The 14,414-nt window shown below is 39.0% G+C and overlaps 1 protein-coding gene across 2 annotated transcripts in view; it reads left to right on the plus strand.

Moving 5' to 3' along the window:
* The first annotated feature begins 21 nt into the window (after positions 1-21).
* Positions 22-14,414, plus strand: part of bckdhb (branched chain keto acid dehydrogenase E1 subunit beta) — a 34,905-nt gene continuing 20,512 nt past the window's right edge. For both annotated transcript variants that reach the window (XM_053881253.1, XM_053881252.1), the window contains exons 1-8: positions 22-218; positions 1,200-1,277; positions 2,550-2,618; positions 6,647-6,780; positions 8,222-8,377; positions 10,632-10,740; positions 12,400-12,497; positions 14,074-14,184. In XM_053881253.1, the coding sequence (XP_053737228.1) occupies positions 35-218; positions 1,200-1,277; positions 2,550-2,618; positions 6,647-6,780; positions 8,222-8,377; positions 10,632-10,740; positions 12,400-12,497; positions 14,074-14,184 (939 nt within the window). In that variant the 5' untranslated portion in view covers positions 22-34. The remainder of the gene's footprint in view (positions 219-1,199; positions 1,278-2,549; positions 2,619-6,646; positions 6,781-8,221; positions 8,378-10,631; positions 10,741-12,399; positions 12,498-14,073; positions 14,185-14,414) is intronic.

Genomic DNA, 14,414 nt, shown 5'->3' on the forward strand with positions numbered 1-14,414 from the left:
ATCTTGCCCTTCCTGGTCCGTCATAACAACAGTCATGGCGGCGGCTGCACGGTTTTTCCTGAAAGGTGCTAACACCAAACTTTCCCTGTCCGGGGTGCATTGCTCCAATGGGACAACTCTTCTCAGATTGTCACCGAGCTGCCTGACTTGTGCGAAAACACCAAGAAGACATGCAGCTCATTTCACTTTCCAGCCGGACCCCGTACCGACACAATACGGTGAGATAGCCGGCTAACGCTTGCGGCTAACATGTCTCACTAACTTTAGCATTCACTTGCGAGCCAATGGGTAATTCAAGTTCAAGTGAGGTTTTTAGGTAATTGAAGTTTAGTCTAATTTAGACAATGGAAGTGTGTCAATTCGCATCGTACACATGAGTTTGACATTGAATGCTCGTGTAATCTGAAAAGCTCACCTAACATTTACTCCAACTGTTTAAACATGCTAGACATATTTAGATTTTGCATTGAATCCACGGCCTGAAAAAGACCAGTGTTCAGAATGGTCTGAGCTGCGGAGCAAAAATGACGTCGTTTTAATAGTTTAGAAGTTGTGTTGGTAAGTGAATAACGATGCATAAAATTTGACTCTCGAAATTTTTAAAATAAACTTGTGTTTTTGGATAGTACAATCATGCTCCGAACCCGCTCGTTTTTTCGAAGCACAGCTGGTACTTTTTATTTGCCGCACTGCATTATGGGTGTCTTCATGTCTGGCTTCGAAAAAAATATTTATTTTCTGTTTTAAGATTTAACCTGAAAACAAACAAAAATGCTGACTTATCATTTTTATCATATGACGCATGATCACATGAGTACCGTCATTTAACATTTATGGTTGCTCTGTCAAATTGTAAGGGAGCTAAAATCTGTTTCATATTTTATTATATATATTATCTGTGTCTGTATTTTTTGAGTACCTGCAAAGGTGCTTAATAATTAGTTTATGAATCTAGTTTATGAAGGATATCTCTAGTATGCAGTCTGTCGAGATCTAATTGTTCAGTCATCCTGTCAACAGGCGCACAAGAATTTTAATGGCAAAAGAGGAGCGGCAAGTTGTTGGCAACCCACAAAGTAGTGATCTGACATTGTTGATCTGTGCTCTGACTTGGTCTTCTGTTGAGTAAACACACACACAAATACAAAACAAAAGAAAGTACAATGTTTGAGCATCTAGTTGATGGATCAATCTTTTAGGTCCGACAACAAAGATGAACCTGTTCCAGTCCATTACAAGTGCCTTGGATAACACACTTGCCACTGATCCCACAGCAGGTATGTTGTATAGATGAGGATATGTTGTACTGTGGAGTTTTCATGGTTGCCGATTCTTTTCTTTTCTTTTCTTTTCTTTTTTATATCACCACTGGATGTTAAGATGATATTGACCAGTAATTTGAAACAATGAAGTTGGTCCTTCTACTTGGCTCAATATTTGAAATGCAATGGTCCATTCAGTCTTGCCATTGATACAGTTAGTGTGCTTCTACGAAATGTAAAAAGTCAGAAGTTGCTGCTTTTATTTTTTCTTATTCATTTTATTATTTCTACCTTGATTTGATTGAAGTTTGACGATTTATTGTAGTTAAATGGTTAAGATGACTGAGCTAGCTATTGTAGACTGTTCCACTGTTTGACGAATTATTGTGTTGTTGTTTTTTTAATGAAGCTGTGTCTATCCTTTTCTGTTGATGTGTTCTCTTCATTATGATTTGGGTTTCGTCCCGTACGCCAAAGACATGTGGTGGTCACATAATGAGTCGAAATTGCCTGTTGGTGTCATCGTGTCAATGTGTGAGTGACCGACCCAGAGTGCCATTGTAGTTGGAATCGACTACAGTGACTAAACAATATGAATGAAAATTTGCATGCCTGATACCTTTTATACGGTATGACTGTGGGTATAATGAAACCATATATTTGCCTAGTAAAGATAGTTGGCCAGCAGTAGGAAATGACGTTTGTGGCATGACATTTGGCCGCTGTGTCAGCTTTACAAACAGTACGTGCAGTGGAAATATATCTTCATATGTCCATATACTGCAAAGGAAAGTGAACTGATTTTGTATTTGGAACCATTACATTTTCTGTATACTAGTTCTTTGTTGTCAAAGAACAAGCAAAAATAAGTAGTAGTATAGTAACATTAATACCAGTGCATCTAAAATATCAGAATATCATGCCAAGCATTGTGGATTCTGTGCCTCCACTCATCCTCCCTACTTGTAGGAGGATAAGGTATAAGTGTATAAGGGCAGAGTCAAAGCACAATATGCTTTTATTATGTCATCAGTGTCTGTCACCAATGTCATTTTACCTCACATCTGGGGACTAGAAGTGTCATACCCAGGACTGTGGCCGATGTCAGTTAGGTTGTGGGGCGCTGGAGGCAAATATGTGGGGCACGATATGGGGGCAGTTCACTGACTGGCTATGTAAAGAGTCAGTTAAATTACAGTCGATGTTAAAGGGATGTGTCACATTATTGCATTTGACTCACAGCACTATTGCGTATTCGAGGTTGACTAATGATGTGTCGATTTGCAGTGATCTTTGGAGAAGACGTGGCCTTCGGGGGAGTGTTCAGATGCACTGTGGGCCTCAGAGACAAATACGGTAAGATATTTTACTCACTAGATGGCAGCAGTGTACCATCTCATAACTTCTTCGCGCGCTTGGCTGCTGCACAGTTCATCCACAGGACCAGCATCTGTGTTCGCTGGATGATACTTGTAACGGACAGTTTTTTTTGTTTTAATGCCCTTGGCTTTATTTTATATTATCCAGTTTCTTATGCAATATGTGGTCTCCTCATTTTGCCATGACTACTGTAGCAAGAAATGGATAATGCATGATGGATCAATGGAACTTGGTTACAAAGGTTCCAGCTACTCTAATTTATGTTCAATGTCACCCAAAGAACTGGGCGCTGCGGACTCACTGAGCTTTCCTGGACAAATGAAAAGAACTAAATCACTGGTAATTTGCTCCGCTCCACAATGCTTCTTTTGCCCTGGTGTCCTTAATGTCTTGTGACTAAAGTGCTATTGTGGCCAATAAGAGTGAGTCATCTGCATAATTATCAAGCTCCTTTTTTTTCTTTTTCTTTCTTTTTTTTAAGGTGTCTGATTTTTGGTTTTAATGTGGCCACGGTAATTTAGTTTAACTGCAGACGCTGACATTTAATTGCTCAACATGTTGCATGTCACACAGTACACATTTTTTTTCTGTGCCTCAGACTTGGAAAGAGTAATGCTGGTGCAGATGGGCACACAAAGGCCGAAATGAGCAAATTTACACACATCTGGATAATACTCTGAGTCTTGAAGCTTGTAAATTGTTTTTCAACTTAAGTTGGCTAACCTGAAGAGAGATCATCTCCTTTGACATTATTTCTTCTGTTTTCTAATTCTTTGTGGACTAAGTTCAGTGTTCATTTCCAACTTGTTGTCTTTGATCTTGGTGGGTGTCATTTATATGTGAGTATTTTTGGGAATTTAAGTCAATCGGTTGACATGTTTTTCATTTATGGAGGGGAACCTAACCAATTGGAAAGAATGTGAAGCGGTGTTGAAAACCAAAGCTTAAGCATTAAAATCCAAATGAAACATGCAGACATCCTGCTGTTTGTTTATTGCTCACGGCAGTTATGAGCAGGGAGAAGGAAGAATCTATGTAGCAATGTGTTGGTTTTGGCACACAGCTCTCTGAATACACCGATCAGAGGGAAGGTCTGCCATGATGTGGCCAAATGATCTTTCCTGCAGTCTATGGTTGCACTGCAAAGATAATGGACCTTATGATATTTGAGTCTGTCAGCAGGGGAGTGTGTGCATGTGACTTGTTGAGGCACTGTTTTGGTGTTGGATTTTGAGAGCCAATAATTTGTAAATGTTTTGGGAGTCGCACAATATTCACACATATAGATCTCACCCACCATTATATGTGCTTTTGAGATTTGGAATCAAAACGTGGGTGTCGCTACAGCATGTGTTTTTTTTCCATGCATTCAAATTTCATATTATTATATTATTATTTCATGAGCCCATGTGTGAAGTTTCTAGGGGATGATGGTCTTGCTTTGGAGCAGTCTAGATGATGCAAGATATAATCAACGTTGACTGCATTGTCGACTGTTCTGTTTGCACTTAGCCCCAACACAAACTGCAGGGGGTCTGTGATGTCCTTCAGATGTGTCAGAATCGGTCTCTCAAAAGCTTTCATGACCGCAGATGTCAGCGAACCCAGTCTGTGGTCTTTAAATCCTTTGGCCATAGTTTTTATGGAGGAGCGTTTGACGCTAGAGGGGCCTTCACACAGCTCACGGCGGTGCTGAAGTTCTGCTGCTGATCGACTCTTGAGATACCAGCTGTTAGCAGTTGGTACTGTTTGCTCCGGGAAGTGAAAGTGGTCTCTTATTTGATGGGGGTTTACAATTTCCTTCTGATTTCCATGAGTGTTCCTGATGTATCACATGGATTCCTGCTTAATGCAACCTTGTGCTGGTAATTTTAAATTTCATCGTTGCCTTAAGTGGTTAACTACAATGTCCTTGTTCAAGACTTTGAACCACAAATTGGCAAACTTTGAAGACACGGATGCATGTACCCGGTTTATTACCATGAGCCATCTGTTGCAGATAGGTACCAATCACTGCTCATTTGGGGGTTTTTGGCCTGCCAAACTCAGGACCTGTCACAGTGGTCCAAAGAAAACTTGAAAATTAAGTTGAAATACCTACTGACATGACACATTGGGGCTGATTTACAAGAGCCCCGGTTGTGTGTGTGTGTGCAGAGTGGTTTCCTATGAGAACTGAGACATGGATTGTGGATGATTTATAAAGACGGTTGAAGCACTTTAAAACATCTGCCACGATACCGGCTTTGCCACTACACAAGTACTCCACATGAAACTTACTCCGCTGGTAACTGAGTTCACATTGATACTAACTGCAATTAACTTGAGCCTTGTTGAAAGAATAATCTGGTATTACTTAAAGCCTGTGTCACTGCTGCTGCTATTGCTGCTCTATTTCCTGATCTGTCTGCCATACTACAGCAGGGTCATTCAATACATGCACACAGAAAAAGAAATACCTGTACGAACGTGTGTATGTGTATGTGTGATTTAATTGCACCTCAAACATTTTAGTGGCGTTATGTGTCATCCATAAACTTTGCATGCAACCCCTTATTGCACAAACCATGATACAAATAGCATCATTTTTGAAGGGTATTACTGAGACATCCATACTTCAACATTCATATTTCTATTACTCCTTCGTTGTTGCCTAATTTTTCTTTACTTTTCCATGGTGCGTTTGCAGTCACAGGTAGCAGATGCTGTTTTGCCCCTTCACACACACTAGCCATTGTGTCTTGATGAGATCAAATGATTAAAAATCCTTGATTTGCCTCTGTGCTGGAAGCAATGGAAGCCCAGATTCAACATCATCATTTTAAAGCCTAAATCGAAACAACAGTGTTTTTGTCTTTACAATGTAATCAGCACTTTACTGTTGTTCTCGCATCTTTAATAGGAGATGAGTCCAGTCCTCTGTTGCCGGCACTGCCTTTTGTTTTCATTGACGTCAGAGGTGTTGACCTTTTCGAGAGGGATCATTATTTTCCATCTCATCCTTGTGTACAGTGACGAGCGCAAATCTGTTTTTATCCGTCTGACTACAGAAAGAGGTGGCGCACACCTCTGCCACCTGCTGCTGTTATACAGAAGAGGTTAATGCAGGGCGAACACTATATGAATGGCTTTTCACGAAGCTGATGCATTCACCTCTGTGATCTGACTCTCCCACCGCAGGGACCAGTAACTACTTCAGTGTTGTTTGCCAGGAAATAACTAATGGCTCACAAACAGTGTGTGCGCACCCTGCTATCTTGAGCTTTTTTTTTCTTTTTAATGAAAGCTTTTAAATATCTGAGAGGACTGACGAAAGATGCTTCCCAGTTGGTAGCTAATTTGTATTTATAGTCTTTAATGAAATCCTGCAACACTGAAAATTAACTTATATTATGTTCAAATAAAAGTAGTCTTAGTCTTTTCATTTTTTGACGACTGTTTCCACATGAACTTGTCTGATCATCACAGGGATTCTGGTTTGATTCTTCAGCTGTTTGTGTTGTCGTAGTTGCTAAATGAACTTTGTAAACCCAGCGCAGGGGACATTAGGGCAGAGCTTCACTGGTGAGACGCACACTTCCCAGCAACATAGGAATTGATGGCATTGGCAAATACACAATGCTTTGAACAAAAAATAACATTTGCAACCCAAATTTAGCTCCGGCGCTCTTGAGGCTCCTTTCCAGATTACAGGGTAGCAGATGGAAAGCCAGTTTATTTTTTTAGAGTTTGTTCTTGGCGTCGGCTTTGTAAAAAATCTTGGAATTGTTGCTTTTTTTTCTTGGATCTTTCAGTATAATGTTCTTCATTAGGTCAGAAGTTATCACTTAAAAATATACATTATGATCTATTAGTGATTTTTAATATGCTCTTTTTATAACATTCAAATGAAGCTCAAAAACAAGACATACACTATACTCTGCTTTTCCCATGTGCTTCGCCTTCTCTCTTTGACACCGCAATCAATGGCCAAACTTTAATTTATTGTCCTAATCGTTTCCCAGGCAAGGATCGAGTCTTCAACACTCCCCTCTGTGAGCAGGGAATTGTGGGATTTGGAATCGGAGTGGCCGTTGCCGGTTCCACTGCCATCGCTGAGATCCAGTTTGCCGACTACATCTATCCAGCTTTTGACCAGGTTAGAGCCACTATGTGCTTGTTTGAAATTTGTGTTGATTAATGTGCTTTAACAGTCCAGCACCATCATTGAAAAGTTTTCCCTTTTGTGTTATGTAAATGAGTTATTGGTGCACAATGGTGAATATATCGTGATTCAAGAATAAATCAGGAAAATTCTTAAGCACAGGTCCTTTTCGCATGTGTTGTGAGTCAGAAGTAAAGGACGTCAGAAGCTTTTGAGACGGCTTGTTCTATACTTCAATAATTAAGAGCTGCTGCTATCACATTTTCCTGTCAAAAAATTCCATTTGCAGAATCATATGTACTCACTCATAAATATAAATTGGTTCAGCCTGCGATGTGCAATTTTTGGCCCCTTTAGCGATTAGTTTTGATGCCTCTTCTCTTATTGCTTGTCAGCAACATGTTGTATGATGTGAATTTCAGTGTGTATTATAGCAAATAATGGTTCAAGGTTTTTTGATAGGGAACATTTTTTTCAGATGGGGTTGTATGCACAAATTAACTTTATCATGTTATTTATAATGTGTGTTCAAATTCGACTGGCAGTAGGGAGATGAGAAACTACAATCCTATCATCTAGTTAGTCATGCAATTTGAATCCCTAGATAAAATAGTCCTTTCTTTGTAACATGGGAGGATATTGCAAAATTCTACCCAGCAAAAAAGGGAAATAGATTGCAAGTAGGAGTAGCATAAGTATTAGAATATGAAAATATGACAAAGACTCAATTTGCAGTTGGTCTCGCTCACAATAGATTTATTTTGAGCCGTTTCCATTGAGAAATCTAACAGCAACAATGAAGGAAGGACGTGATTGACCTGACCTGAATTTGATTTTGAAGACTGCTATGGGACCAATAATGGTACAAAAACACTTAAAGATTCTATTATTTCTCTTCTGAATTACAACCTTAATGATTACATCATGAATCATTGAATCCCTGAATTTGCTTAAAAATAATAAAAACATTTTTTTCTCGACAAATATTCGCACGCCGTTGAAGATTGATAGTACACATAGAGTGGAAGCCGCTCAGTGCATAAATGTTGTCACTGCTGTCTTTCAGTTTATTCGTGTCCTCTGTGAGATAAATGGTTGCTTTTGCTATGTCAAGGGAGCTTGAATAATAAGAAACAGGAGTGACTTCTCATCAGATCAGCAAAGGAAATGTGCTCGAGTGGCCTTACTCTCAGCTTTTGTTTTAAACATTGCATTTGAAATTGGAGGGTGAGTTGAAGGTTGACTGCAAATGACAAGTGTAGTTAGGGACTGCATTTCACCTTGTTGGACAATGACAAAGAGCACAACATTAGGTTTTCAGGTGTTCTTTGATGATAGATTTTGGTTGGCCACAGGTATAACCTTCTGCAACTTGACATTCATAGACTCCCTTATTTGCACTTGAGCTTATCCCTGTTCTTGTGTTTTTTCACAGATTGTCAATGAAGCCGCCAAATACCGCTACCGTTCTGGCAACTTGTTCGACTGCGGAAACCTGACCATTCGTGCTCCGTGGGGGTGTGTAGGCCACGGATCACTTTACCACTCTCAAAGCCCTGAGGCCTTCTTCGCCCACTGTCCGGGCCTTAAGGTTAGTTATTCGTGAGGACAAAGCTGAGGTTTCTGACAAGCAATAAGTTGAGTTCAATATGAATTTCCAACCTAAGACCTGAAAGCATTTGAAATCATCTTCACTCACCAGCATTTCCTGTCCAAACTAATGCTCAATAATGATTCAAAAGGGATGCTGTCACTTCCAGCCTTCTTTCATTTAACAATTGTAAAATAAATTGCTTAATTTAACATAGTTTTCTTAATCTAGGTTAACTCCGTGGTGATAATTATTCTCAAGGCTGCTGTGTTTAATTCATGATAGATTGCAGGTTACTTAACTCTGTTTCCACAAACATGTAGAACTCTTCACAATGACTGTGGATGGAACACCATGTGCTCAAAGTAAACAAATCCCGGCAAAGATGCCAGGTGTAGCAGCCCTCCCCATCCGTCCCTGTGAGCATACATGTAATCATGATGATGAACGCTTCTCATTTGGCTCACACTGGAAGTGGCTATAGCTTTTACAGCTACAGCACGTCCTCTGCAAGTCCAGCAACAAACATGTTGTCGTAACGAAAGGTCAAGCTGATAAATGTTAATCACTGTGTGTATTGTTAGAAGCTCCATTTGAGGGTCAGGACACAACATGGAGGCATCAGTTCCACTGTTTCTTGATTTCTGCTTGAAATACACTTTATATGTAATGATCCAAGAACAGTCATTACAGTACTTTAATTATTTTCCTGTTGATTACATGTCCAGGTTATAAGTTAGTACTAGTAATCGCTCCATAAACAATGATTTATTTACACATCGTCACGCACGACACATAAAGTTTATGGAAGTCAATCTTTTTTCTCGAACTGAATCCACCAGGTTAAATCCTGAAGGATAGTCCGGTCCCATCAATCCACCGCATTATACTCAACAATTTCACTGGATTATATAGTTGAACTGAACAATGTACAGTTCTCCTATCTATATATAAACAATGACGATATTTGTATCTGAAAATTGACTGTCAGTTTCCCCTTTTCGTTGTCCATGCAGTGCAAAGGCTGTCAACAGTTAGGACACAACCATCCTCAAACTTGCCTTTGGTCGACAGTTAGTAAGCCAATGGCAGCTATTCAACTTGCTACATGTTTTGTATCATGTTTTTTTATTTTAATACTGAGAAATACTTAGTTTTTTCTTATATCCATTGCCACATCATAATAGGTAGCATGGGGGTCCCTGAACTTGTGAACTGCTGGTCACGGAGACAACCATTCACACACTCACACCTACGCACAGTTTTCAGTACCCAATCAACCGATATTTATTTTAGACTGTGTGAGGGAGTGCTCTACAAACTCACAAACTATTATACTAGTGCACTAATAATCAAAAATTAGGGTGTTTGTTGTGAAATATGTAGTTACAGCACTAGAGTAGAATGTAGCTCTGCTAATCATGAAGCCACCATGAAGCCACCATGAAGCCATGAAGTACTTTCTTTATCATTCTCTACTGCTTAATATGCTGCATATACTAATATGGATTTCAAATTTATGGCAACATACATATTATTTTCAGTAGCAAGTTTTACCCTTTTACCCATCAAAAATGTTTTTTTTTCCTCAAAAGATACATTTATTATAATCTTTGTGAAATTCCAGCAGGAAGTGAGGATAATATCGAGGTTCTCAGGGCAGCATGGCAGGCTTGAAACATCAACATCAATGATCACACCAGGAACAGTTCTATAAAGACAGAATGAGAAAGAAGCTCCTGGAAATGAATGCTATTGGCATGCATTGTCTTTCTAGAATAGCTGACTCTTGAGTTCCAAGATGATTAAGTGGAAATTCACCAACGCCCAGATCAATGCTCACGTAACATTGCTTAATCGACACTGACAATCATTTATGAAAATTTGGGAAAAATAAAAAAGGGCCAGAAATGCTAAAAACTGTTCTTCTCTGTGATCCTTTTCAATTCCCTCGGGTGAAGTTGCGATAAAAGAGTTATTGTGTGTTTATTGTGGGATGAAATTAAACTTCCACTACAAAGTCTTGTGTGGAGGAGGATAGTTTCTTTGATAAAGGTATAGAGTTTATCTAGTTTGGCGATATTCTCAATCCAGTGCGAGTTAATAGTCACAAACTATTGCACACTTACTGAGAACGGAGGGAACCTGAAGTAGAAGTGACCTTAAAACATTCTTTTTCAATTACTCAGCAGCTTGACACTTTACTGTGCATTTGTCCGCTTCATGTGATGAACGTAAATTCTGTGCTCCTCAGGTTGTTATACCACGTAGTCCTATGCAGGCAAAGGGTCTGCTTCTATCCTGCATCGCTGATAAGAATCCATGCATTTTCTTTGAACCCAAGATCCTATACAGAGCAGCAGGTAAGATGAAGTGGATATTAAAAAAATGTTGGTCCCGCTCAACCATGTCTACTGTAAACCAATATTCATAACAGATTATATGCCTGACAACAAATGTTATCCACTGGGTGACAAATTCTAAACTTCTAGTCTGTCTGGGTGAACAAATTCTGAGCTCTGTGTTGTTTTAGAAACAAAAATCTCTTTATTATAGCCAAAAATTTTATTGCCAGTAGCTGCAAAAACTTGCTGCATACTTTGCAATCCCTGAGATTGTAATTTTAAGATCTTGTTTGGGTCAATTATTGTAACTCAAGTCAAAACAAGAACAAATCTCAGTGCTGCTAGCCATGGCTAGAAGCCTTTGCCCTGCTAGCAGCCAGTTCACCAATGGTTACACTCCATTCTTTCATATACTGGCTGGTTTTATTACACCACGCTCCCTGTAAGTCATCATTGATCTGACTTTGTAGGATTAGCTAAGAACTTTCAACATCACAGTGATTATTTATAGGGAACAAAATGGTCAAATGAAATAAGTATTAAATGCTAGTAAGTTTCATTTTGCGATTCTAATCATTAAACATTAATTGTAATATAAAAAGCACAATTGCTGCTTGTGATGAACGCATCATACTTCATCATTTGATTTCTTACTAACCTGACCATTCATTGATACATTGAGCTGAGAATTTTATTTTTTTATTCGCGCCTATGAAACTGCATTTAAAACAAACGCATGTGACCTCGGATGAGAGATTTATATAATATGATTGCAATAGTTGGGGTCTTGTGCCTGGAGCTGGAGAGTCCAATGGATGAAGTCATGCTTCTAATTGCAGCAGACGGTGTTCACAAATGGACCAAACCACACCTTTGTCTCGTCATAGCCACACAGCATCATGAAACCACTTATTTAAGGATAACTTAGTTTACTTAATTCAATTTTGCTTTCTAAAAATGCTACTGTGCTGTACATAATGGACTGGACTCCTCAGCAGACTTATAGTTATTAGGTAAGACTAGCATATGGTCAAGACCATGCTGTGACCACAGCATACAGAGACCAAGGCCAATGGGTGGGGGGCCACGGTATCAGTTTCGTGCTAAACTGAATACAGAAGCATATGTCGAGTAGTCACATAGACAAAGGAAACTGTTGTCATTTTAAAGTAAAATGGCTTCATTGAAATAAACTATTGGTTTGTTCTGTATTCACTTTGGCTTTGGTCTGTCCTGACGTTTATTAATCTAACAAGTAAGAAAGGTGACAGTTGTTTGTTTTTGATATAAATTTGATCTTCACCTCCTGTTCATGGCCCTTTTTACTTTTTGCTATTAATAAAACGCAAACAGATGTACTTGATGCCACAGTTTTTGCTTGAAGAAAAAAAATTATAACATTTGATCACTACTTGTGATCATAAGCCCACAACACTCTTTTTCTGGGACATGTTAGCATAGCCTCTAACTGTTTCTCTAATGGAAACAATTGTGACAGCTCTGTGAGAAAATAGAAAATGCCTTAGTGAAGAACTTGCACAGGATGATTTATGTATGCAATAATCATCATGATACCAGGTACAGCAGAAGTATAAGGTAAACCAGTTATGACCAAATGGATATGGACAACAATCTCTGTTGGGATTAATGAAATCTACTTTTTGTGTGTCGTTGCAGTGGAGCAGGTTCCCACAGAATCGTACATGATCCCTCTCTCGCAAGCTGAAGTCTTACAGGAAGGAAGTGATGTCACGCTGGTCGCCTGGGGAACACAGGTAGGTGATGCTTAGTGGGTAAGCTGAGTAGTTTAAAATTGTCATGTATGTTTGGCGTCATCTTTTCCATGGAAAAAATAGACCTGGATCTCATCCGCAGTAAATGACATTTAAAGCCATAGAAGCAAGCAGGGGATTAACTTTAAGTCTGTCACAAGGCTCCTCCGTTGCTGCGGGGCCTCTCAGCTGGCAGCCTCAGACTGTATCTGCCCAGACATCTCCACAACATCAAGACTGCTCTTGGCTATCCATTTTTTGAACATGTACACGTGTGCTGCACACTTTTCCATTGTTGCCCATCTTTTCATCTGAGAGGTTTTATTTTCTGTTCCTCAGTATTGGCTTTCCTGTAACCCAGCGGGAGTCAGAATCCACTTTGATTGTCCCCAGCCTCCTTGTTGGGCTTATCCAGGTCGTAATGTACCTGCAGCATATGAGGGGGGTCGGGGCATTGAAGGGAAAGGCTTCAGCGTGGTCATTGTTAGAGTCAGAAACTAGAGTGGTAAAAAGAAATGGACAATACGGTGAATCTGTATGAATAGTAATCATTTTTATTTTACTATTATTATTTTTAAATGAAACATACACAACCTGTTTACAGCCGAATCACGAAGAACATCATGCAATGAGTAATCGAAGATTTTAGGTGTTGACTAAATGCAGTATTCTCCCCTATTTCCTCGCCAAAAGTTCCTTCAAAAAATCTGCTCCATTATACTTTCAGTGCCACAACAACCTAAGGCATTGTTCTCAGTCGTCAAATAGATGCATGATAGTTTTTGGAACGCTCATGTGCGGCTTTCTTTCTCCAAAACACTTCACATCTTCAGTCAACAATTGCGTACTCCTCTTTTCCACCGCTACATTTCTTTGGGAAAAAAAAAGCCTAAACAAAACAGAATTTTCAACACTCTCATCATCTCCTTATTTCCCCATTCAGATTTATCATTTTATAACAATCACAGACCCACTCGGTAAATTTATGATCTTAACCATTTGGTTTTCAAAGATTATAACCAACATTTTTCCCCTTTTTTGGTACTTGTATTTGACTGATTCCGTTTGCACTGTCAAGATTACTGATACGAAGTAACTTCAATATCTTTTACCTTCATTTCTATCCATGTTAAATTAAATCTTTGCATGGCATAGGAAAATCAATAGAAATGAACTTCAGTGTAGTAAACCTATATTGACAAGTGAGGAACTATAAGACTGTTTTGCCTGCCCGTTGAAAAATGTATTAAACAATGAACTTAAAATAAGGTTCATCAGACAAAGGAAAAAGCATTATCCAAGTTGAAAAAAAAGATAAATAATTTGCTTGACTCCTTTAAAAGTTGAATCAAGCATGGATCAGTTCAACCAGATATTGAGCATTCATCAATTGGTTTTTAATATATTTTGTTTTCATGCTTGGAAAGTAGCTTGCGTATCATATCCAAGATGTATTAGGAACATTCTCTTGCTCTTGTCCATCGTCTTAAGTTCATATCTGTTAGCCAAAGTTAATGTTGTTGTAGGACCACAATCACAGACCATTTGGCTTGACAGAATATTCTTTCTTTTTTATCAGATCCATGTGATGAGAGAGGTGGCAAATATGGCTCAAGAAAAGCTTGGAGTTTCCTGCGAGGTCATCGATCTACGCACCATCTTACCATGGGATGTGGAAACGGTTTGTAAGGTAAGAGAAGCACATGTTTTCTATTATATCAGCAAGCCATTTCAAGCTTTGCACTACTGAGACAGAATCCCTTGTTGAACTTGTTGGCTGGATAAGTTGCGGGTTTTCTTTTATAGACAGTATTAAATCTACTTCAGTGCTCAGAATAATGAGCACAACTGTGCACTTAATGGTTTTGACGTGCACCTAAACAATTCTGTGTGTTTCAAAAATGTGAATTGCATCTTTCT

Source organism: Synchiropus splendidus, chromosome 12 (genome assembly GCF_027744825.2).
Source record: "Synchiropus splendidus isolate RoL2022-P1 chromosome 12, RoL_Sspl_1.0, whole genome shotgun sequence".
Taxonomy (NCBI): domain Eukaryota; kingdom Metazoa; phylum Chordata; class Actinopteri; order Syngnathiformes; family Callionymidae; genus Synchiropus; species Synchiropus splendidus.